At 44.8% G+C, this 23,653-nt stretch overlaps 1 protein-coding gene across 2 annotated transcripts in view; it reads left to right on the top strand.

Annotated features, from left to right (window-relative positions):
* The window catches only part of FBLN1 (fibulin 1), a 788,021-nt gene that overhangs the window by 309,264 nt on the left and 455,104 nt on the right, over positions 1 to 23,653 (top strand). The window contains exon 15 of one of the 2 annotated variants that reach the window (XM_069628190.1): positions 17,753 to 18,517. The exons of the other annotated variant lie outside the window; for it this stretch is intronic. Coding sequence (XP_069484291.1) covers positions 17,753 to 18,104 — 352 coding nt within the window. The 3' untranslated portion in view covers positions 18,105 to 18,517. Of the gene's footprint in view, positions 1 to 17,752; positions 18,518 to 23,653 lie in introns of those variants that run through there. 2 annotated transcript variants of the gene reach the window in all.

Here is a 23,653-nt window from a genome sequence, read left to right as displayed (position 1 = left end):
GAATAAGATCATAGATCATCAGGGCACACAAAATCTACTAGACAAATCACAATGATGAGATTTTATGAAGGGCAAGTACCATTTTTATCGTAGTCGACCTTGCTGACCGATACGGGGATGTTTGAAACTTTAATTTGACATTTACTGCAAACAAACTGCAATAAAGGGCAAATTAAAGTGTCACTATGCATGGCTGGTCTTTGGGTGTCTGCATTGCACCACATATGAAGTGTGCTTAGAGTGACATGTACCATTTTCCAGAAAGCACTGGTAAATCTATTTTACCAGTGGGGCGAGTGGATTTCACTTGAGTCAGGTTTGTAAACTAAGGAACTTGCCCTGCAGGTCAAGTGGATTTTTAAGAATTAGCAAGGCCTGGTCATCTTCCTTTTAGGTGGAAACAATGACATAGTTGTAAACTTCATTTCATTTTTCATTTTATTGAATTTATATAACCCCTTTCTCAAAGGGCTTAACAGATCTTTGTTGGGCTTGTACGGTTAGATAATAACAAATTGGCAATTTTACCAATAAAGCTGAATTAATCCAGTAGACCTGTGTCCTTTCAGTAAAGAATGAAAAGTAGTCACAGAAGTAGCAGTAAAACAAAAGACCCCTAAGCAAGTTTGGGCACTTGGGGGACTAGGATCAACAGTGAGGAATTCCAATGCAGACTGAAGAGAGCGTGGGGGAGGATATAGAGAGACAAAATAAGAAAGAGGAGCCAGACAATTAACATGTTTGTACGCAATACATAGAAAATAATGATAATGAACTGAAGCCAAAGTATAGAAATCAGCGACGCCACCTGCAGCAGTCAGCAGGATTGCATCTCCTCCCCCCCCCTGCCTCCCTCTACCCAGCTGACTGATACGGTGAGCACGAGGAACCCAGCCAGTGGGCTCATCTATATGCACTAGAAGATGGCCGCCATTCTTTGCCGGAGGCAGAGTGCCTCATTTGTTGGCCCTGGAGCCTTCCCTACAGCCCGATTGGCTGCTTATCATCTCTTATGGCCAATCGAGAGAGCTCTAAGGCCTTTGTCTCTGTCTGGCCTGTCCGGCGTGGATGGCATGTCGTGCTGTAACCCACCCACACCCCGGCTCTCTCCCTCGCCTCTTCCCCTGTGACCCTGGTGACTCTCCGTCAACTGGCCACTTGCTGCCTGTCGTCTTTACGGCCATCCTGCAGCGTTTCGAGCACAGCATACTTTCCTTCCCACACCGCCTGCTCGAGCCGGCAGCTTGACTACTTTTAATGGAAACATAGGATTGCGTTATGAGATCGAGCATGGAATAGAAGGCAAATGGACTACCACATCCAGAGCCATCTCCTATGCAGCAACAAGAAGAATAGACAAACTACCCATGAAGAACATTCAAGTGTGTCCATCGACTTTTCTGAGCAATCTGTGCCGTCTGGCTGCTGGACTTTGCAACAACAATGGGCACTGCGTTTTTCCATCATGGCTGCCTTTTTTGGGCTCACTAGAGACACTGGAGTGTCTTTCATTTTTGTCCCTTGCAGCGTTGTGATTGGCCCTTACCCACCATCTAAATAACTATGGCTGATCCGGCAGGCGGAAGCCGGCCCAACCCCCCGAAGTCCCACCAGCTAAGACCCCTGTTCTGAACCTGTCTCTGCATGTCCGAGTCAGGGGCCACTGCCTCCCGCAGTTCTGCTGCCAACCTGAGCCATCATCTTCGACCAAGGCACTGTGAGCTCCGCTGCGTTCATCACGTGAGTGCAATCCACTGCTTTCAGCATGCACCATGCCCTGGGTCTGACTATCAGACACCCCCCTCTAAATCTACCTCATGTACCTCTCTTGAACCTTGCTACCACTCTCACCATCCTTCTTACCTATTCAACACCCCGGACTCTGTGTCACAATAGGTGTCTTTCCACAAAAATGAACAGAAAGTAAGCCATAAGCAAATTGTTACTCTGCCACCCTTGCATTGCTCCTTCCATCTAAGATCGACTGCAGTGTGCACCCCTGCATTTGTTTGCGGACAATCGTACCAGCTGCGAGCACTACCTGCAGTCCCTACTACCCTCCCATGCTTTCTCCTCCATCCCCTCCCCACACCTCCCTGCCCCCTCCTCTCTGCTCGTACTTTCCTCTTCTTCTATCCCTCATGTGTTGTTGGTGTATTGTCCCCCTTTCTATTGCCACCCCTCACCCCCTCATCTTCCCTACTCCTCCACTCCCATCCCCCCTTACTTGCCTATCCCTTATCGGATTACTACATGAAAATTGCTGAGCAGCTTTGAGCGTAGTAATGCCCAGTAGTCTACCTGCTCACCCCCTATCTTCCTGCCATACCTCTTCCCTCTCTTCCCTATTCCCCCACCCACCACTCCCCACCCTACGGTTTCTGTGTTGTGCTGCTATATGAGAATTGTATGATCCACTCTAACCTAGTATTGTATAAGAGTCTGCCTATCCTACCCTCTCCCCCCACCCACCCCCATCCTTTACCCTATTCTGTGTTGGGTCCTTTGAAAAACGAAGGATCGTCGTCGGGCACTTTAAAAAATAAGGATCGTCGTCATTCCTGAAAGTTATTTTCACTGTTCTATGTATTATATGCACTTGTTCCTGCACTTTTCCTGCTCTGAGCAGACTTGTATCATTCAGAAATTCAAGGGCTCTGACTGACTGTAATTTGTTTCCCACTACCCCCCGACCCCCAGCGCTTTGAAACACTTTCTCTGTGTATAGGCGCTATACAAATAAACAATACATACATACATACATACATACAAGGTGTGGATCCGGTGGGAGGCAAACAAAAAAGGATGAATAAAGCAATCCAAAATGGAGTGAAGCAGTGAAAGTGCATCTGCTGAAAGACCAACCAGGAGTGCAGAGCCATAGTCGGGTTGTAAAATGTAAAAAGAAATGAAGAGTACTAATGACAATTTTAGTAGGTTGTGTGCGTATGTAGATAATTTCTGAGGCTTGTGGAATCTGCTTAGATCACATGTTATGCGTAGGCTGACATCTAGTGGTAGCTGCTGAGTATTACATTTTTTGTTTGTTTTTGAAACTCGAAATGTGACGTTGACGGGGCGTGCCAGTAATGCTATCCCCTTTAGTGCCATCCCGATACATCATGGAAAACAGCCCTTTTAAATGTTGCCCTTCCTGTAATAGGAAGTTTCCCTGGAAAGATTTGCATCGGGTGTACAACCTTTGTTTCCCCACAGACCACACTGAGGAACAATGCAAGTCTTGCAAACTGTTCAGGACAAAGACCCTAAAGGACCGCACAACCAAATGCTGGGCCCACCACACCATGCAGGCCGAGGCCACCATGGACGTCGAGGGAGCCTCCAGCGATGGCAGCATCAACATCGTGAGCGACACTGAGGGCAATCGGGATCCTTCTGATTCCCACGTGCGAGACCCCAACAGGCAGGCCGGCAGTTCTGCTAAGGTAACGACACCCGGCGCCTCGAGCACCACCAAGTTACATCACACCAAGCACATGCCCCATGGCTGAAAGTCGACCACATCGTCACATGCAGCGTCAAGGGGAAGGTCCAAACTTTCCCTGTCCTGGGCCATCGCGGTCGCGATCAACACACAACAGGCCCCCAAAACAGAAAGTAAAGTCTGTTTCCGACACCACGTCTAAAGCTGCAAAGTCCTCAGGCACAGAAGACATGGTGTTGAAAGACGCATTGATGGCCTCGAGAAAAAGCGTTAAGAGCTCGTAAATGAGCGGGTTAATTAAACATGTTCCCGATACCCTATTCAATGGCAGAACATTGAAAAACCATAAGTCTTCGATGCCCCAGGTTGAAGTTACCAAAAGCAGGGATTACACTACCCCAGAGGGCACCCTTTCTGGGACAATGCACCATAAGAAAACCTCTATCCCAGCGCCCCCACCTACACCTGCTCCCTCTATATTGGTGGGCTCCTCACAGTGGACCACAGAACAATTCGATACATTTATGAGGAGAATGTCCTGCTTTATACATTTCTTTGAGGACTACCCTGAGGTCCTTCCAAAACCATCAGGGAACCCCACAGAGCGGGGCAGCAGTCACTCGGAGCAGGGCAGCTAACACACAGCCTGCTGCCAAAAAACCCCACCTAGACACCACGCAGGCTATCAACTCGTGGCATCAGGACTTGGGGAAGACCATTATTACCATACCAAGCAAGGCTCCCATGACCCTGTCACATACACCGACCCGGGGAGTGAAGGGACACCGTGGACTTGGACCAATATTATGTTGATGCTGAGGATGTATACGTCATCCAGTGCCCAGATCACACCGACCCACCGGTGGCTGACTCCCCTGTAGACAACCAGTTGCAATATAATGACCTGCTCCTAAAGGCTGCAGAGCACTTTAGAATAGACACACGAAGCCCAAGTCGACAAAGACTTTGTGGGGGACATCCTTGGGGATACAAAATCGGCAACCCAATTCATCCCCCTATTACAATCGGTACAGAGAAGCATCCAGCCCTCTCTGCTTCCACCCAATTTGACATGGGCAGTCAACCTGCGCATTGAGAAGATGTTCAGACCAGCCCCCTCAGATCCCTTATACATTAGGGGGCAGCTAAAGCCTGACTCTTTAGTAGTTACTATTACAAGAAAGAGGGCAGGAACCCCTCTGGCCTCTGCTGTAGCCCCTCTTGACAAGGAGAGTAAGAAAATCTACACCCTGGGCAGGAAGGTAGCTTAGTCCAGCCTACCAAACGAGCGTAGCTAACACAACGCTATTAGCCAGTTATAATTGCCACAAGTGGGATGAAATTGCTCAACAGATCGACTCAGTGCCATAGCCCCTAAAAACACAGCTCTCGCTCACCATCACTTAGGGGAAACAGGTAGCCAAATGCATCCTTAAAAACAACTTGGACAATGCCGGAAGAATCGTGGCAGAAGGCACACTAAACACCATGCATGGATACAGCAATTAGGCTTCAAATTAGAAACCCAAGCACCCCTTCTAAAAATGCCCATTGAACCCAATGCTTTGATTGGCAAAGCAGTGGAAGATGCTCTCAAAAGCGCAAAACAGGAACATGATGCCTCAAATCCATAGAGCAACTCAACACCAAACCCCTTGGGCAAAGAGGGTGCTCTAACTCTCGCCGTTTTAGAGGACAAAACTCCCAAAGGGCCTTTAATTACAATCAAGGTGGCCACAGTTTGTCCTGAGCTTCGTCACAGGGGCAATCCTCACAGCAGAGGTTCGTCACAGGGGCAGTCCTCCCAGCAGGGTTTTCAAAGAGGCTAAAGTAGGGGCTCCACCCCCTGACCACCTGCTACAGGTTCCCTCCCATGCCACTCCAGTAGGAGGTCGTATTTCACATTTCTCCCCTCTCATGCGTGGGTAAAGTTCGGACAAGCGGGTTCCTTCCACTGTGGCGGAGGGTATTGCATAGATCTGATCCAGACGCCAGCCAAACACTGCCAAGACAAAGACACACTTCACAGGAAGAATGACATATCCTGTTGGAAGAGGTGAAGGCACTGCTTCTAAAGGACGCCATAGAAAACGTCCAAGCAAACCGGGTAAACCAGGTATTTATTCAATGTACTTCCTTACTTAACAATGCGCCCTGTCCTAGACCGGCGCCCTGCAAACACCTATGCCAAGCCACAAACATTCCGCATGACGTTACAGGAGGTAATCCCATTGTTAAAACCCAGGGGACTACATGGCAACCTTGGATATGAAAGCAGCATACATTAATATTTCAATGTTCCCAGCGCACAGAAGGTTCTTGCATTTCAAAATGGCGAACCAGCACTACCAATTCAAGGTCCTACCCTTCGGCATAGCCTCTGCTCCAAGGGTATTCACCAATGCACTAGTGGTAGTGCGTCTATGCAGAGAGTCAATCCCGGGGGAATAACTGGGGATTCCTCACATTTGCAAGCAAAATGCCCAAAGAACAATCAATCTCCTGTTCCAATTGGGATTCTCAATCAACAATAAAAAAATCAAGTCTTGTTCCAAGCAAGACCAAACAGTTCTTAGGAGCTGTCATGAAGACAGAAGAGGGTCTAATCTTTCAGTTAAATGAAAGAGTGCAAAACATACTGCTGCAAATACCTCAGTATCTAGCTGACCACCAAATAACCGTATGCAAAGCAATGCGCTTGCTCGGGATGATGGCATCAGGCGTTAACCACATGCACGGCTGCACATACATCCAATGCAAGAGTGGTTAGCGAAACAGTGGTCTCAGGCTAGCGGTCAGAGGCATGATCTAGTGTTTGTTTCGTTAACCGTAGTTCAAGCACTATGCTGCTGGACAAAGGAAAACCGGTTAATGGGAAAACCTTTTCACAACCCTACAGTGCAAGTAGTTGTCACAACAGACGCATCATTCACCGGGTGGGGAGCTCATTACCTTCACCACACAGCACAAGGCCCGTGGACGGAGATCACAGCCTAAAATAAGATGAATCTTTTGCAACTGCTAGCAGTGCTGAAAGCCCTGCAAGCGTTCCAAGTGCACCTGTCAGGTCAGACAGTACAAGTCCTCATGGACAGCACCACTGCCATTTTTTACATAAACAAGCAGGGGGGCACACACTCTCCAAGTCTGTCCAAGCTAGCACAAGATACTTGGAAGTGGGCACTCAAGAGGGGCATGTTCGTAACATCGCAACATGTTCCAGGGGAACTCAATTCTCTGGCAGACCCATTAAGCAGAGATCCTCTACCTGAAGAGCACCAGTGGCAGCTCGACAGAAATATTCTAAATGATATCATCTCCCTATGGGGTTACCCCCTTTAGACTTGTTAGCCACAAGCCAAAACACCCAATGCCCATCCAGGTTTCTCCAACACCGGTCCAAGGGGGAACGCCCTGTGGACGAACTGGTCAGGAAAATGGCCTATGCCCCCCCCCCAACTCCACTACTGAGCAGGTTGGTGAACAGAATGCACCAGGAACAAGTGACACTAATCCTAGTTGCTCCTATGTGGGCGAGACAACCCTGGTTTCCCCATCTGCGCAAACTGGCGATGTGCGATCCAATCAAACTCCCATGCCCCTACAACATGCTCACACAGTACAAGGGGACGTTCCAACCACAACCTCAGTCTATGAACTTGGCAGCTTGGCTCCTGAAGTCATAGAATTTGGCCATATAAAAGTACCTCAAAGTGTATGGACATCCTCAAGGAGGCACAGAAACCAAACACCAGACACTGTTATTTTAACAAATGTCAAAGATTTGTAATATGCTGCCAGTCAAAAAATATAAACCTGATAGAATGTACTCCATCACGTGTTCTCCATTACATGCTCCACTTACTAGACTCCGGGCTAGTATTTAACTCCATCAAGGTTCACCTGGCCGCTCTATCCGCATAAACCACTTCTCAAAGCAAGGTGTCTTGGTGGAAGATCCCAGTCATTAAGGCATTTGTGGAGAGAGTTAAGAGACTTTACCCTCCCATTTCAAACCCACCTTCAGCGTGTGAACTAAATGTGGTACTTCCAAAGCTCATGGGTGAGCCTATGCACAAGTCCAGCCTTAAACACCTTGCATATAAAATGGCTTTTCTGGTGGATATCACCTCCATAAGAAGAGTCGGTGAACTACAAGCTCTGTCAGTGCAAAACCCTTTCTTTGTTATCCACAAAGACAAGTTGGTACTAAGAACACACCCTAGGTTTTCAACTAGGTTCATATCAAAGTTCCATGTCAACCAATCCATCAAACTACCAGCTTTCTTTCAAAACTCTTCAAGCTCAGCTGAGATAAAACTCCATACATTAGACGTAAGGTGGGCGGTCCTTTACTACAGAAGCAAGACAAAACATCTTAGAAAACCACACCAACTGTCTCCGTAGCACCTGGCAGGGAAGGCAACCACATTTCAAAGAACACCATCTCCAGATGAATAGTGAAATGCATACAGCTCTGCTACTCTTTCAAAGAAAACTCTGCCTTTGACACCAAGAGCTCACTCTTCCAAGGGTTCAGGAGCTACTTTGGCTTGCATTGCAAACGTCCCACTAGACGCCATTTGCAAAGCAGCTACATGGAGCTCTATTCATACTTTTACTCAGCATTACTGCATTGACACACATTCTAAAGCAGATTCACAGGTGGACAAGCGGTGCTAAAACATCTATTTGCCGCTGTACCTTCTCACATCACGCCACCTTCTCTAGACACTGCTCGCTAATCTATGCATAGCATGCGATCTAAGCAGATTCCACGAGCCTCAGAAGGGATACATTACTCACCGTAATCCTATTTCTGATGCTTGCATCTGCTTAGATTCACATGCACCCACCATTCATCCCTTGTGGAGTAGACGGTGCATAGATATTTCTCTGGCTTTATCTGCTTTATTACATCTGCACTCACGCTACACTTCATGCTACCTCATGTCAGAAACAAAGCAATCTGAGGGACCTCGATGCGTGAAGGGCCATGGGTATAGTATATGTCACAATAGGGATAGTATTACTGGCAGGCCATGTTGACATCCCTTTTTGAGTTTTGAAAACAAAAAAATGTAATACTCTGAAGCTACCACTAGATGTCGGCCTATGCATAGCATGTGAATCTAAGCAGATACAAGCATCAGAAATAAGATTATGGTGAGTAATGTATTATATATATTTCTAAAAAAGTAGGGGCGGCAGACCGCTAAATCAGTTTGTCAAGGCATATGTGCTTTTCTTTTTTAGTTTACCCAAATGTGACAGAGCTGGGTGGAGTATTGTTGGGGGCAAGTAGATTTCTCAAATAATGTGTCCCTTGGCCAAGTAAATTCAAAAAGAAATTCCACTTGCCTGAATAACCACAACTAAACCAATTGTTTAGACTGAGCATGTAGTGGTTTAGTTTGGTAAAGGAGTACTTTAGCTAGGTTCCGTGGCAGATCTTTGAGTCTTAGATTGGTATATCCATTTTCTTAGAACCAATAGTAAAACATTTGCTTTTTTAGCCAATATATTTGGAAAACATGATTTGCAAAGCACAAAAGGCATTGCTATTTTATTAAATTGCAAAGATGTATTCTATTAATTGCTTGTTCACCTGCAGACATCAATAACCTCCTCGTTTGGACTCTGGATTGGTATAGAAGGCACTCGAGGTACATTTAGCCCTCTGGCAGCATACGCCACCTCGCAACAGTGTCCTTGTGGAAAGTACCAGTCAATTACCTCATGGAAGAAGTAAAATTTACACATCTACCTATGGCGCATGCACCAGCAGGCTGGGATTTGAATATTCCTATCTAGGTTTTGAGCAAATGCACAAAGCATCCTTAACAGATCTCACCTAAAAGGTCACTTTCCTCATAGCAATGACCTCTATAAGAAGAGTAGGCGAACTCCAAGCACTCTCAGTAGATGAACCTTTGTTGCAATACCCAAAAAGATGGTTGCATTAAGACCTCATCCCTGGTTTTCTCCTATGTTTATTTCGAAATTTCATGTTAATCAGTCCATCGTTTTTTTTTAATGTGTTTTATTGGTTAAATACAACCTTATAACACAAATAAAATACAAATATAAAATCAACATAAACGCCTCCACATGTTATTCACATGATAAAATCCAACATTATACTGCAAAATAAAAAAAATGTTACATCATTTTCCTAAGAATGTCTTGCCAAATAATAGTAAAAATCATCACTAAGTCCATAGTTACCTGTCTTCTACCGGTACCCTCATACACTACAGGGGAAAATGATACATGCACGCACTTGCACAGGGCAGTCATGTTTTAGATAAACAAGGTCACTTTGCAAGAAGAGTCAGTTCTTTGTTTCTTTTGCAGCAGGACTAGTGGGGTGTCCAATCACTGATCTGTGATTGCAAGATAGATTGTACACTACATTCAAATCTAGCACACAAGCACTTTCCTTTCACTTATAAAGCTCACATTAAACAAGAGGAAGAGGGGACAACTTTAGCTTTCATTTCAAACTTTCCTTTATATGCATTTTGCAAAGCAGCCACCTGTGGTCAGTACATGGCACAGTTGCGTAGACACACGTGCGTGATTAGACTCGCAGGTAGGACAGGCTGTATTTAAGCATTTATTTTGACTGTTCCTTCAGCTCACCCACCACCATCTTCAATTTGCTAGTCTATGCAAAGCATAGGAGTCTAAACAGATCCATAAGTCTCAGCAGGTAGATGTTACTTATGCAGAAGTAGTCTTTCTGTGTCTTATTAGAGACTCGAGCTCTGAAATGCGAGCCCAAAATAGCAACTGAAGTACACACGCCAATTCCTTTACTCATGCTGCTAATGTCATGTCAGGAAAAAAAAACAATCTCAGAATTTTGACACAGGAAGCATCATGGTTGCTTGTACAGGTAGGATATGGATAGTGTTTTTGGAATGCTCCTGCCAACGCCCTTTTGTCAACTTGTAATATTCCAGATGAGCCACTAGATGGCAGCCTACAGAAAGGATCCAATGCTAGACAGATAAAAAACAGTACACCCTGTTTCGGCGCCGCCGATTCGGCGACGGGATGTTTCGGTGCACCGCACACCAGTGCACATCGCCTGCTGTTTAGGGAAAAGTTCAGTGCAGTGCACTGAAAGTGCGAGTTTCAACTTCATCACACACTATTTTAAAATGAAACTGTTCTAGAGTGTAGCCAGCTGTTATTGTGTGGAACTAATTCAGTGACCCTCAAACCATCCCCCTGCGACAAAGAACAACCATGAAGGAAGAACAACGCCTCCTTCTCGAGCAGTTCGCAGCGCTGTTACTCAAGGACGGCATAGAAATCGTCCCAGTGAACCAGGTGAACAAGGGTATCTATTCAATTTACTTCCTTGTGCCAAAAAAGATCTAACAATACGCCCAATATTCGACCTACGCCCTCTAAACACTTATGTAAAGCCTCAAAAATTCCACATGACAACGCTACAAGAAGTAATCCCTCTGCTAAAGCGGGGGGGAGATGTACATGGCAACATTGGCTATGAAGGATGCCTATTTTGATATTTCAGTGTTCCCAGCGCACAGAAGACTCTTGCACTTCAAGATAGCGAACCAGCACTACCAATTCAATGTGCTGCCCTGCGGAATAGCGTCTGCTCCAAGGGTATTCACCAAGGTACTGGTGGTGGTGGCAGCGCACCTGCACAGGGAGGCAATCCCATTGTTCCCCTACCGGACGACTGGCTGATTACAGGGGAATCGCCCCAACTTTGCAGGCAAAACACTCAACGAACCATAAACCTTCTCTTCCAATTGGGCTTCTCAATAAACAAGAACAAATCAAGCCTTGTGCCAAGCACAACCAAACAGTTCATAGTAGCTGTCATGAACACAGAAGAAGGGTTCATCTTTCCATCAAAGGAAAGAGTTCAAAACATGCAACTGCAAACACCTCCATATCAAGCTGGTCGCCAGATAAGCGTACTCAAAGCAATGCGTTTGCTCGGCATGATGGCATCTTGCAATTACCTGGTCCCACACGCATATTTGTGCATGCACCTCATGCAGTAGTGGTTGGGTAAACAATGGTCTCGGGCAAGCAGTCAGTGGGTAATCTAGTGGTCGTTTCACCAACATTAGTAGAAAATCTATGCTGATGGACGAAGGAGAATCTGTTGAAGGGGAAACCCTTCCACAATCCGGCGGTGCAAGCGATAGTTACAACAGACGTGTCACCCTCCGGGTGGGGGCACATCACCTTCACCACACAGCACATGGTCTGTGGACTCACATCACGGCACAGAACCACATCAACCTGCTGGAACTTCTGGCGGTATTCAAAGCGCTTCAAGCATTTGAAGCACAGCTGACAAATCAGTTGGTACAAATCCTCACTGACCGCACCACTGCAATGTTCTACATCAACAAGCGGGGGTGGCACACATTCTCCAAATCTGTCCAAGCTAGCACAGAAAGTATGGAAATGAGCACTCCGATGGGTGATGCTCCTACCTTCCCAACACGTTCCAGGGGAACTCAACACTCTAGCAGACTCTCTGAGCAGAGATCCCCTACCAGAAGAACACAAGTGGCAACTGGGCTCAAATGTAGACCACATCTTTTCACAGTGGGGTTACCCCACGCTAGACTTGTTCGCTACAAGAGAAAACAAGCAATGCCCAGGCTTCGCGTACAGGTGTCCCCAACCAGACTCCAAGGGGAAAGCCCTATGGATGAGCTGGTCAGAGAAATTTGCTTGCGTTTTCCCCCAACTCCTCTAATGAGCAGGGTGGTTAACGAGATTCACAGAGAGCAGATGATGTTCATCCTAGTTGCTCCCATGTGGGCAAGACAACCATGGAATCCGCATCTGTGCAAACTGGCGATGTGCGTTCCCATCAAACTCCGGTGCCAGACCAACTTGCTGACCCAACACGGGGGGATAACAGTACACCCTCTACCTCACTCAATGAACTTGGCAGCATGGCCCCTGAGATAAGAGTTTGACATCTAAATCTTCCATAATAGTGTATGGATATCCTCAAGGAAGCATGTAAACCAAACACCAGACATTGTTATTTCGACAAGTGGAGGAGATTTGTAATTTGGTGCCAGTCTAAACAAATAGACCCCATAGAATGTACTCCATCACACATTCTTACCTATGTCATCCACTTGTTAGACTCAGGGTTAGTATTCAACTCTAGAAAGTTCCACCTGGCAGCTTGGTAAGCCTACACCACCTCTCAGAGTAAGGTATAGTGGTGGAAAGTTCCAGTCATTAAGGCACTCGTGGAGGGAATAAAGAGACTCCACCCTCCAATTTCAAACCCACCGCCAGGCTGGGATCTCAATGTAGTACTCGCAAAGCTCATGGGACCTCCCTTTTGAGCCTATGCATAAGTCAAGTCTTAAACACCTGACATATAAGACTGCCTTCTTAGTGGCCATTACTTCATAAGAAGACTTGGTGAACTGCAAGCATTGTCAGTGCAGGATCCATTCTTTGTCATACACAAGGACAAATTGGTTTTACGTACACACCCTAGGTTTTCACCTAAATACATTTCCAAATTTCACATGAACCAATCCATGGAGCTACCGGCCTTCTTCCAGAATCAAACAAGCTCAGCTGAGAACAAACTCCATATACGCTAGATGTAAGGACGGCGGTCCTTTACTATGTGAACAAGACCAGACCGCTTAGGAAAACAGACCAACTGTTTGTCTCTGTAGCACCAGGCAGAGGAGACAGCATTTCCAAAAATGCTCTAGGAGTCTTAAGGGAGAGTACAAAAACATAGAACCACAAGCCACAAATCCAAAAAAGCCAGCGAAAAGTACAGAGGGCAGCTACATTCAGTAAAACTTGGGCGTTCTGCTTAACACTGGCAAATCAAACCCATGTGAATGCTATTTAATAAAATGGTGAGCTTCTTCAGAGGTGAGCTTTGGCACATACCTCCTAGAACTAGTAGACACTGGTTCAGTCTATAATTCGGTGAAGATGCTTCTCACAGCACTGGACATTTATAAAGTATCCCAAAATAAATGCCCACGGTGAAAGATACCTGTGGTTAAGGCATCAAACGAGTACACCCACCAGTGGCAAATACAAACCCACGGTTAGATCTCAACACTGACCAATGCTCCCTCCTTTTAACCCAATACACAAGTTCCTTAAAGGATCTCACAATTAAAGTTGATTTCCTAATCAACATCAGAAGTGTTACGGAACAAAATGCTTTGTCGGAGTACAAACCCTAGAGCACACTACATATGCTCACCAAAATAATTCTAGGTCAACCACACAATCAAACTACCAACATTCTTTCCAAACCCACAAACAAGAGCCGGTAGAGCCTTACATACTCTAGATGGCGTTTGGAGGGCGATCATGTTATATATGGATAGAACCGAATCCACAGCCAAGCTGTTCCTCGCATTGCAACCGGAAAAGCGGGATGCCCGATAACCAAAACCGCAATCTCGGAGCTACAACTGCACCCATTGGCTGCAGGGGCTCTTTTGCAGACCTGCTCCGTGATGGACATTGCTACGGTCTCTAACTGGGGAGGTGGACAAGGGGGATCAGTGCGATGTTAAAAACCACCATTTTGTGCATCCAAACCCCCTAGACGCATCATGTGTCAGCCTGATCGGCATGATCACTTTGCACCGTATGTTCTCCTTGTGTACTTCACTCTGCATATGCTCCCTGTCCTCTGATGTGCTCATTTGGATGACAGAAGAAGCACACTCGTCCGTGATGACAATCAGTGGAGTAACCAGATCTCCCCCGTGCAAATTTCGACAGTGTTACCAATGTCGTGGAGGTAGAAGGTCTCTGGCTGGCACTGGCTGGGAGATGGGGCGCTAGGTGATAAGGTGGTAAATATGGAGGAGGTGGAGTATTGATCATTGACATTGTCGCCTCTCGCAGCCATAGGAGAACAAAACTCAGCTGGGGGCGTGTAGAGGCTCCCATGTGCGCCCCCTAACATTTGTGGCATGGGAGGACAAACAGTAACATGAACTATGGGGTCCACCACTCCATCGCAGCGCATACAGGTACGCGTCCTGCTTTTGTGTCCGTTATTTGCTTTATAGTCTTTATGGTCTTTTTAATCTTCCCTTTTGCCTTTGCTTGCCGAGGGGTCCAGAAGTCTTGGAACAGGTGGACCAGATTTTCCAATTGTTTGAATGGTGACAATAGTCTCAAGGCAAAAGTGGACGTAATCGATCAAGGCGTCTGCCTCACCCGCAGGTCCAGTGGGGCCACTAAAACCTTCGTTAGGCACATCATTTGGAGGTGGGGCTGGTTGGATCATTTGCTGCACTGTTCACATTTTCAGGGTCGCAGTTGTTTAGGCTGGTATACCTGGGGAGTAGTGTGAGATGGGAGTTCTTTCGCTTGTCATATTGATGTCAGCCATTTCAGTCATTTCAATCATTGTTAGTTGAGGGCCAGAGCAAGGTTTAAAAAAAAAAATAATGCCCAATGGTATTTCCCGTTCCTCACCTGTACTCCATCTTATCGAATAGATGTTCCACAATCCTTGTCAGTATGACTCTTTCGGTGCTGAACACCCAGATGGTGCCAAACACCTGCGGCATTTCCCCGGCGTGGGAGTATGCTGCAGAATTAATGGAGGTGGCGTTGCTTCAGGCCCACTCTGCCCGGTGGCTCCCTGGGGTTTCCTGGCAACAATCCAAATGGCTGCCGAGAGAAGCAAGAGGAGCGCCACACACCAGCGCCCTTCCCCCTATGGAGGGGGCGTGACTTCAGGCCCACTCTCCTCCACTCTTTTATGTGCACTGCACCTCCTCCTCTAATCTCTGGCCTCTGTGCCACACTACCACACACTTCTTTTCAACGTTACATATTCATTCATAACTTTGCCACTCTCGTTGCTGCAGCCTCTTTTTATTGTGTAGCAAGGCCCAGAGAGTATAATTGAATAATCATAATCGATAGTGAGCCTAATGTGATTGTTTTCGGTGACTGTCTTTAGCGATTGGGTCTAGTCTAAAGAACTACTGATTCTGAACCTGTCTTGGATTGGCCAGTAGACACTCCTGCGGTTACAATGCCTGTATCGACCAGATTGGAATCGCTTTGTTTGCTGCTGGCGTACCAGCAACCCTCAGTGTGAATTGCTGCCTCTATCGATGCAAGTCTATGTAAGTTTTCATTCTTGTTCTCGCTCTTGAGACACATGGGAGCCCATAAATTGGAGTGGCAACCATTGTTCTCACTAGCAATGTCTGTGAACCGTGGGTGCTGTAACCACTCTGCTTCATTGACCTAACTCTGTGGCTCCTGCATGCCTGTGATTAGCCTTTCCCTCAAAATAGCCAGTTTGCTGTAGTGCATTTGTTTTTAGAGTGACCAACATTTTCCTATTAGGGCTGCTTTTACACATGCTCCTGGGCTTGGTGGTGGGAACCTTGGGGACACCCCCTCCCCATATACGACCTATGGGCTGGTATGACTGACCTGCCAGCCTTGACCAGCCCAGGCCCACTCTCAGCATATTACTATCATAGCCCTCAAAGAAAACCTTCACCAAAATAAGATGAAGATTTCATGCACATCAACTAGATGGTGGAATATTCCAAGAATATGCATCTATAACCTAAATCAAGCAGCAAAAATAGTGTTACAGGTAAGTAACATTTTGATTCTGAACATTAGCCTAGTGTAGGCTTATCCTATTGAAGGGGTGTCGCACTCTGCAAAACAATTTAGTTCAATGGGCCATAACATAAAGTAAGTAGTTGCAACTGCATTTCTGTTCTCAGTGAGCCATTAGGCATTATTGATAACCCTCCTAGATCCTAGTTCTTGTAAAAAAAACATGCAGGTTAACTAATATTGGGATCCCATAGGGGGGACATTTCACAATGCATTTTCTAAGTCGCCATCAGAGCATACTCACTGGGCAAAATATTAGGCACCTGTGTTGTTTCTCCAAATGAATTCCTCTTTCCCCACAAACATGTCTATGCCTTCCCCTGAGGGCATGTATTATGCTTTGGAAAATCTCAACGACACATTTTGTGAAGTTCTTGCTTTTTTCAATTGGCATGGCTCCCTAAATGAACGGTGGCGCCATCCTACTCTGCACAGGACTAGTAGTATGAATGTGGGGGCAACTGGACTCTAACCAGTACTCGGTAGTGTTTCAGAAATCCCGTTCTATTCATTTTCCCATCATTCCTATCTGTTGAACTGATGTGAGAATGTGGAGGCACTACATCAAAGAGGAAAGTGTGGCATTGCCATTTTTACTGGGGCATGAGTTTCTGTACCTAAAAATTAAGCAACATCATTCTGTTTTATTTTAATGTTTTAAATACTTGTATTTCACTTCAAGTTAATATAAATAACAGATTTCATCTTTCAAGGCATTATCTCTCTTCTGTTACCAAACAAACCAGTGTCTTTTTGTCTTGTGGTCTGTTTCCTGTTTTCTGTTTTCTTTTATTTGCCCATTGCCAGAGGCCTGCAACCTGCGGCTCTCCAGATGTTTTGGACTACAACTCCTATACTCCCTAACGATTGACTATGCTTGCTAGGGCTGATGGTAGTTGTATTCTCAAACATCTGGAGAGCCAAGGGTTTCAGGCTGCTGCCCTATGCTAATTGTTGGCCTTATTCAAAGTTTTCCATCAATGCTCCCGAGGAAATCCAATGAAATTCAGAATGCAGATTTTAATGGTTTGCTTCGGATATTTGTACCAAGACACTCCCATTTGTCTCCTGATAAGGCAGTGTTCTTCAGACAAATATGTCCATTCTTAATGGAAATTGCATTACAGTTGCACTACAGTACAGTAAAACCAAATAATATCAGTAAACCCACTTCTTTTAGTGTCTCACGTACTAATTTGTTATTCGGCTTTCATGTGCAGGAAACTGTGTTGGGGTGGCACAAATTGGTGTTTATTTTTCAGTTCAACTATTTCAGCCTGTAGATTTTCATATTATACTAATACAGACCTGATATAGTTAACAAATTCATTAGTTGGCCAAGTGTACCCTATCAAATGTGCTTTGCTCCCGACCGAGAAGATGGCAAACACATCTGAGTGGCCTGATCGAACTTCTTTTCTGCAAAAATCTACACTTTTTCATAGTTTTTTATTTTCTAGTTCAAACATATTTTGGGAAGAACAAAACTTTTCAGCCTGTATGTATTCGATTTTGCAAAGAAAAAAAGCAAAATCTAACCGGGCCACATTCTCTGACATTACACTGGCTGGCTTGCTTCCATGTGCACTAATACACCTTTTTTGTCTTGTGTTCTCACTTTTCTTGCAGTCGCTGCGAGCGCTTGCCTTGTAATGAAAATGAGTGCCAGAGCCTGCCTTTGAGAATAACATATCACCAGCTCTCTTTTCCTACCAACATCCAAGTGCCCACCGACATTTTCCGTATGGGTCCCTCCAATTCCGTCCCCGGGGATGACATCTTCCTGTCCATCATCAGCGGGAACGAGGAGGGTTATTTCACCACAAAAAAAGTGAACACCCACAGCGGTATTGTGACTCTTAACCGTCCAATCACAGAGCCCATGGATATTCTACTAACCATTCAGATGCAACTTTTCCGCCACGGAACAGTCAGCACTTTCATTGTCAAACTCTCCGTCTTTGTCGCTGTAGAGCTTTGAGTGCCCCCGGCTTTGTTTTCACTGCTGCTTGTTACTTAGTTTTAATAAAGGTTTGATGTTGTGTTTCACCGACTGCATGCTGCACTTCCATTTTGTTTTGCACAATGGCCGCAGTATTCCCGTTTCCCTCATTTTATGACCACCTGCATCCTCACCTTGGCACTCTTTTCTGTGACACTGTAAATCCTAACAGTTGAAAGAAGTTATTTAGTCGGATCAAATAAGGCTTTACAAGCAAAGGGATTTGAAAATGTATTTTTTACAACAAAATAGTCGAGCAGATATGTTCTGATATTCACAGAGGAGCGATGAACCTGATTTTGATAGCGTTTGCAAACAACTTTGGAGGATTGTTTAAAACCGCCATGTATGTGCTCTTTTTTTTTTTTATAAAGATTCTACAATGAACCATCTTTAAGCGTCATGAATTTCTTTACTGCAATGATTACAAAAATGTAAATGAAATGTCATAATGCAGATTGCAGCATCGGCCCACATTTGCTGCTGGCCAAATTGATTTTTGTCAATTTTTATTTTAAGATTTACATATTATTTTGCAGATGCTCATGACCAATTAGAGTAAGACTTTTAGGAGGGCAATGCACCTATTGGATCTCTGCCAGCCAAAATTGAAATTGCTCTAATGAAATGGACAGCATGGTAATTGGCAAGCAAATGAAAACAAAATAAGCAGCTGCATGAGAAAAATGAATATTCTGTACCCAGAATAAAGATTTATTGGCGTTTTTAAATGAAATTATGAGTGCATGGCTAACAATAAACTCTCCTGGAATAAGTAATTTGTTGCTGCACCATTCAGTCTTGTGCACTGTATCGTTAGTTCATGTCTGCTGTGCCATTAGCCTCTACAAGCTTTAACATTTGTACTTGTGCCATATTACTCTGTGTGCTACAACATGGCCTATGCGGAAAAATTGGTCCTGGTGTGCTTCACAATTAAAAGTCCAAAAGACTCTTATGATTATGCATATTCTTAATCTATGCAAACATCACCAGCAAGCGCTTTATCTGCAAAACGTCAGTACACTAGACTGAGTGTCAGATATGAAGGTCGTGTAGGCAATACCCTTCAGGATATAATGTCAGCTTTTCCTTCCCTGTTTCTGTGCGTTTTCAAGTGTTCGAGCATTGTTCTCTTGGGTTGTTTTCTCTACAGAGTTTTCAAGCATTGTTCAGTTGTTGTTTTTTCTCAAAGGAGTGTTCGAGCATTGTTTTCTGGGATTTTTTCTCTATGGAGTGTTCGAGAATTGTTCTCTTGGTTTTTTTCTCTACGGAGTGTTCGAGCATTTTTCTCTTGGGTTTTTTCTCTCTGGAGTGTTCAAGCATTTTTCTCTTGGGTTTTTTCTCTATGGAGTGTTCGAGCATTGTTCTCTTGGGGTTTTTTCTCTACGGAGTGTTCGAGCATTGTTCTCTTGGGTTTTTTCTCTATGGAGTGTTCAAGCATTTTTCTCTTGGGTTTTTTCTCTATGGAGTGTTCAAGCATTTTTCTCTTGGGTTTTTTTCTCTATGGAGTGTTCGAGCATTGTTCTCTTGGGTTTTTCCTCTATGGAGTGTTCGAGCATTGTTCTCTTGGCTTTCTTTCTCTACGGAGTGTTCAAACATTGTTCTCTTGTTTTTTTTTAATCTACAGTGTGTAACAAAGTATCATTGTTGGTTTGTAGAGTGCTTCATGCCATACTCCTACAGGCTTCTAAACCTTCACTGCAGAGCAGGAAACGTGTATCGCTACACGCCAGCCACCAATGCACTCCTAAGGGAACCAAGTCCCAGTTCTATCCGTTTAACAGGCTCAGAAATTCAAAAGTCTAAATTGAACTCTAATGCCTGCAGTTTTTTTTTGTTTTTTTGTGTTTATTATTGGTCTCTTTTCAAAAGACGGGTACAATAGGTCAGAGAGGTCAATGGCTACTCCCAGATGAGGTAATTTTTTGTTAACATCTTTTTATTGACATTTTTGGCCAAAATAACAGCAGATTACAAAGGAAACACAGGTGTGTACAAAATTACAAAATAGACATCATAATGTAATTTCGCGGGCAGGGCATAAAAATGTACTTAGTACGTTGCATATCGTCCTGTCGTAGACCCTGCCAGCCGCCTATCCGGACACCCTATAGATAAGTTCAACTGTGGACCATTATATTTCACTACTGTACCCTAAAAAAAACTTGTCCCCCCTGCCCCCTACCTGATTTACAAAACACGCACAATAACTTTGACGGATAACAATCATGCAGCCGAATCTTCATCATCAAGTTGGACAGCGTACTAGTACATGGTCTTTAAATTACATTAAGAAATGTTCAATCAGCGCAACGGGCAGGTTATTGGAGAATTCAGGAGTTGGTCTCATCCTCACTGTCTCGAGTGTTTGATAGGTATGCATGTAATGGGGCTCAAATGTCCTTAGGTCTGCACACCGCCGACACGGAACGAACATATTGTTCTTCATTCTCTTGGACGTACAATAAGTCCTTCAGCCAGGATCTATGATTTGGGGCTGATTTAGCTTTCCATACATGCAGAATGTTCCTCTTGGCGATCGCACTTGCAACAGCTACAAAGCGGCGGATCTTGACTGACGCCTTGCCAATGTCTCCCAGCAGGTACTTCTGCTGTGTTGCTGGTATAGAAAGCCCAACAATGGCGCTAACTGTCTCGGCAACTTCTTCCCAGAATGCTCTGATCGGGGGGCAGTTCCAGTACATCTGAATAGAGTTTGCCATGTTGGAGTTAGATTTGGGGCAGTGTATTTCCCGTGCTGGGTTAAATTTGGAAGATTTGTGTGGTGTAATATGTAGGTGATTCAGGATCTTAAATTGTATTAACCGGAAGTTGGCATTAAGCGGAATGGATTTAGTGTGCAGACAATATTTGGACCATTTTAGTATCATCTGTGGCAATGCCCAGGTCTCGCTCCCATTTTCGTTTCATACAGTTTTTGGAAGGGGTATGCGCCTGTGCTGCCCTATAAAGGCTAGATATTGTACTTGTAAACCCGTCTTGTGTCATGGTAGCCGTAATAAATTGGTGAGGTTCTGGGGCATCAGGAAATGTGGGCCACTTTTTCTTGCATGCTGCTTTTAACCGGAAAAAATTGTAGAGTAATGGTAAGACCGGCGCCCAGCTTGCCATGAACTAACTGTAGTGTGGCAAACTTGACCAGACGAGGTAATTACTTAACTGAGTAATATTCAATATTCACATTTACTGCTCTTCCAATTGGATACTTGTAGGGTTTTCACTCAAACAGTTCTACCCAGTGTAACAAGAAGACAGTTTCTAGTAACAAACTTTTTTCAAATAAACCCAATGCTTTTATTTCGAACACCAGGTATTTGTTTTTTTGGACAACATCACATAATTCTTAATATATCACAAATCTTGATACAAAAATGACAACACAAAACATACTTTTTATTTCTCTGTATATAACATAAGAATCGCCTTCACTTTGCGTGACCACAACGTAAAACACTATTATTCAAAAACCTTATGATCCAAAGTTTGTTGTAGGCACAATTATAAAGGTCCCCTTGACCTAAGTTCACAGTGTCCACTTTGAGTCATAAATTAAATTATTTTTTTTGGTTGAATGTCACCTATCCCAAATAGCACCAATTATTCAGTATTCTGCCAATGCGTTTTGGTTGAATGTCACCTATCCCAAATAGCACCAATTATTCAGTATTCTGCCAATGCGTTTTGGTTGAATGTCACCTATCCCAAATAGCACCAATTATTCAGTATTCTGCCAATGCGTTTTGGACTGTACAAAAGTCCATCTTCAGGGCAAGGATTGCTAATGGTTCCATAACATCGGCGTGTCCACACCTTGAATTCCAATAAGGAAATATGAAAAGGGCTTGCTATTATTGCTGTATTGTAACCAAACTCTCTTTTCTCGAAAAATACCAGATTTTCACCAACCTCTTGATTCCGCTGATGGGATCTATTGCATCTGACTACACCACACTGGCGTGTTGAAATATGTCCGGGCACATTCGCACTTGTGTGTGGTGATTTACACCTTAGACTGGTGAATTCCAAAACACAACTCTAGGATAGAAGCAGAACGATTTCTAAAGTGGTCTCAACTTCCAGGTCTAAGCCTTCACCTCAACCCATGTTACACGGCAGCATTCTGATTCTAAGTTGAGCGCGTTGAACCTGCGCTAGCCTCCCAGGTAGGGGATGCCTTCAGAATGAACCCTCTCAAACCTTTGGGTTGTATGAGCTGCAGAAAATACACATGGGGTATGTCGGCCGCTAATTACTGCTACATGTGGCTTTGGGGCCTACAGCACCATGCCTGTCACTGGTGTGGCCGTGATTCCTTAAAATAGAAGGCTTTGGGTGGTTATGAAGACTCTTTCCCATTTCTTTAGACCATTATAAAAATGCATGGCCTTTTTGAAGTTCAATCAGAGAGCCAAGTTGAATCACCAGTCTTGCAAACTCTATTTGTACAAGCTGAACATGATTTTCCAAGGTTGAATGCTCTGTTAAAAAAGAGGGAGAGGAGGGAGTGAAAGTCTCAACATGGCATTGCACCCACAGTAACCTTTCCAATTGTAGAGGGTACTTAGTGCCCTGAAAAGGAGTCCCTTTCCTTCAACACAACCATATCCTAGTTGTCCTCTCTGGGGGTGATAATCCCCAAGCGGTTTGGTCATCTTGCATTTGGAAATAAGTGTGTGAAGGTTGTTGGTGACTGTTTGCTTGTTTATACTGGGGTTCCCAATCAAGATATCCAATACTGCGGCACAACTCATGTGGGCCAAGGGCAGTGGAGGTGCCTTGCCAGCAGCGGCCAATTTCACAGCATCCATCTTTGTTGCCTGTATGATGTTGCCCAAAGCACTCTGGCGCCTCATTGGTGAATCTGCTCCTGTGGCTGGGCTGAGCACGTGACTGCAAATCTGTAAAACTGGAAAATTGTATGAATCTTGGCCAAACGCAGTGGGGAGATTGTGCAATCACATCCCCACTCTGCTACATCCCCATTTGTCGCCTCTGTGGTGTTGGGCATCCCTTCCTAGCTCACCCTGTGAGCCCTGAAGCGCCATTGATGAAGCTGCCCCACTTGAGCTGGACTTTCACCTTATTTAGAGATGGGTAGGTGTGGAGTCTTTGGGCGTCCGGTTGAAGGGATCATGACTCGCCCTTCTCGTCTGTGCTGTGGCTGTATCCGTCTCTCCCAGAGGTTGCTGTTCAACAATTCTGGCGCTATAACGGGAGTATTGCGTTAAGAGTAAAACAGAACGGGGAAACCTCCCAAATGTTTTTTTGTTTTTTTTGGCTTGTGCTAGTGCTGCCTCAGTGTTGGCTCATCTTGGGTCCCTTCACTGTGGTGGTGAATTTGTGTGTTTAAACGATATGGAAAACAGGCCTAGTTTTTGTATTAGTGCGCTGTTGGTCTTCTTAGGGTTGTGAATGTTTTTTGTTTCTGCACAAGAGTCCAAATCCACCTTTTGGTCTGGTTTCCTTCGAGATCTGGAAATCTGCAGCACTAAAGAGTGCCTGGT

This window comes from Ambystoma mexicanum, chromosome 12 (assembly GCF_040938575.1).
Source record: "Ambystoma mexicanum isolate Mex_15411 chromosome 12, UKY_AmexF1_1, whole genome shotgun sequence".
Classification (NCBI taxonomy): Eukaryota; Metazoa; Chordata; class Amphibia; order Caudata; family Ambystomatidae; genus Ambystoma; species Ambystoma mexicanum.
The sequence above is the reverse complement of the archived record's forward strand: the minus strand, read 5'-3'. Positions and strand labels throughout refer to the sequence as shown.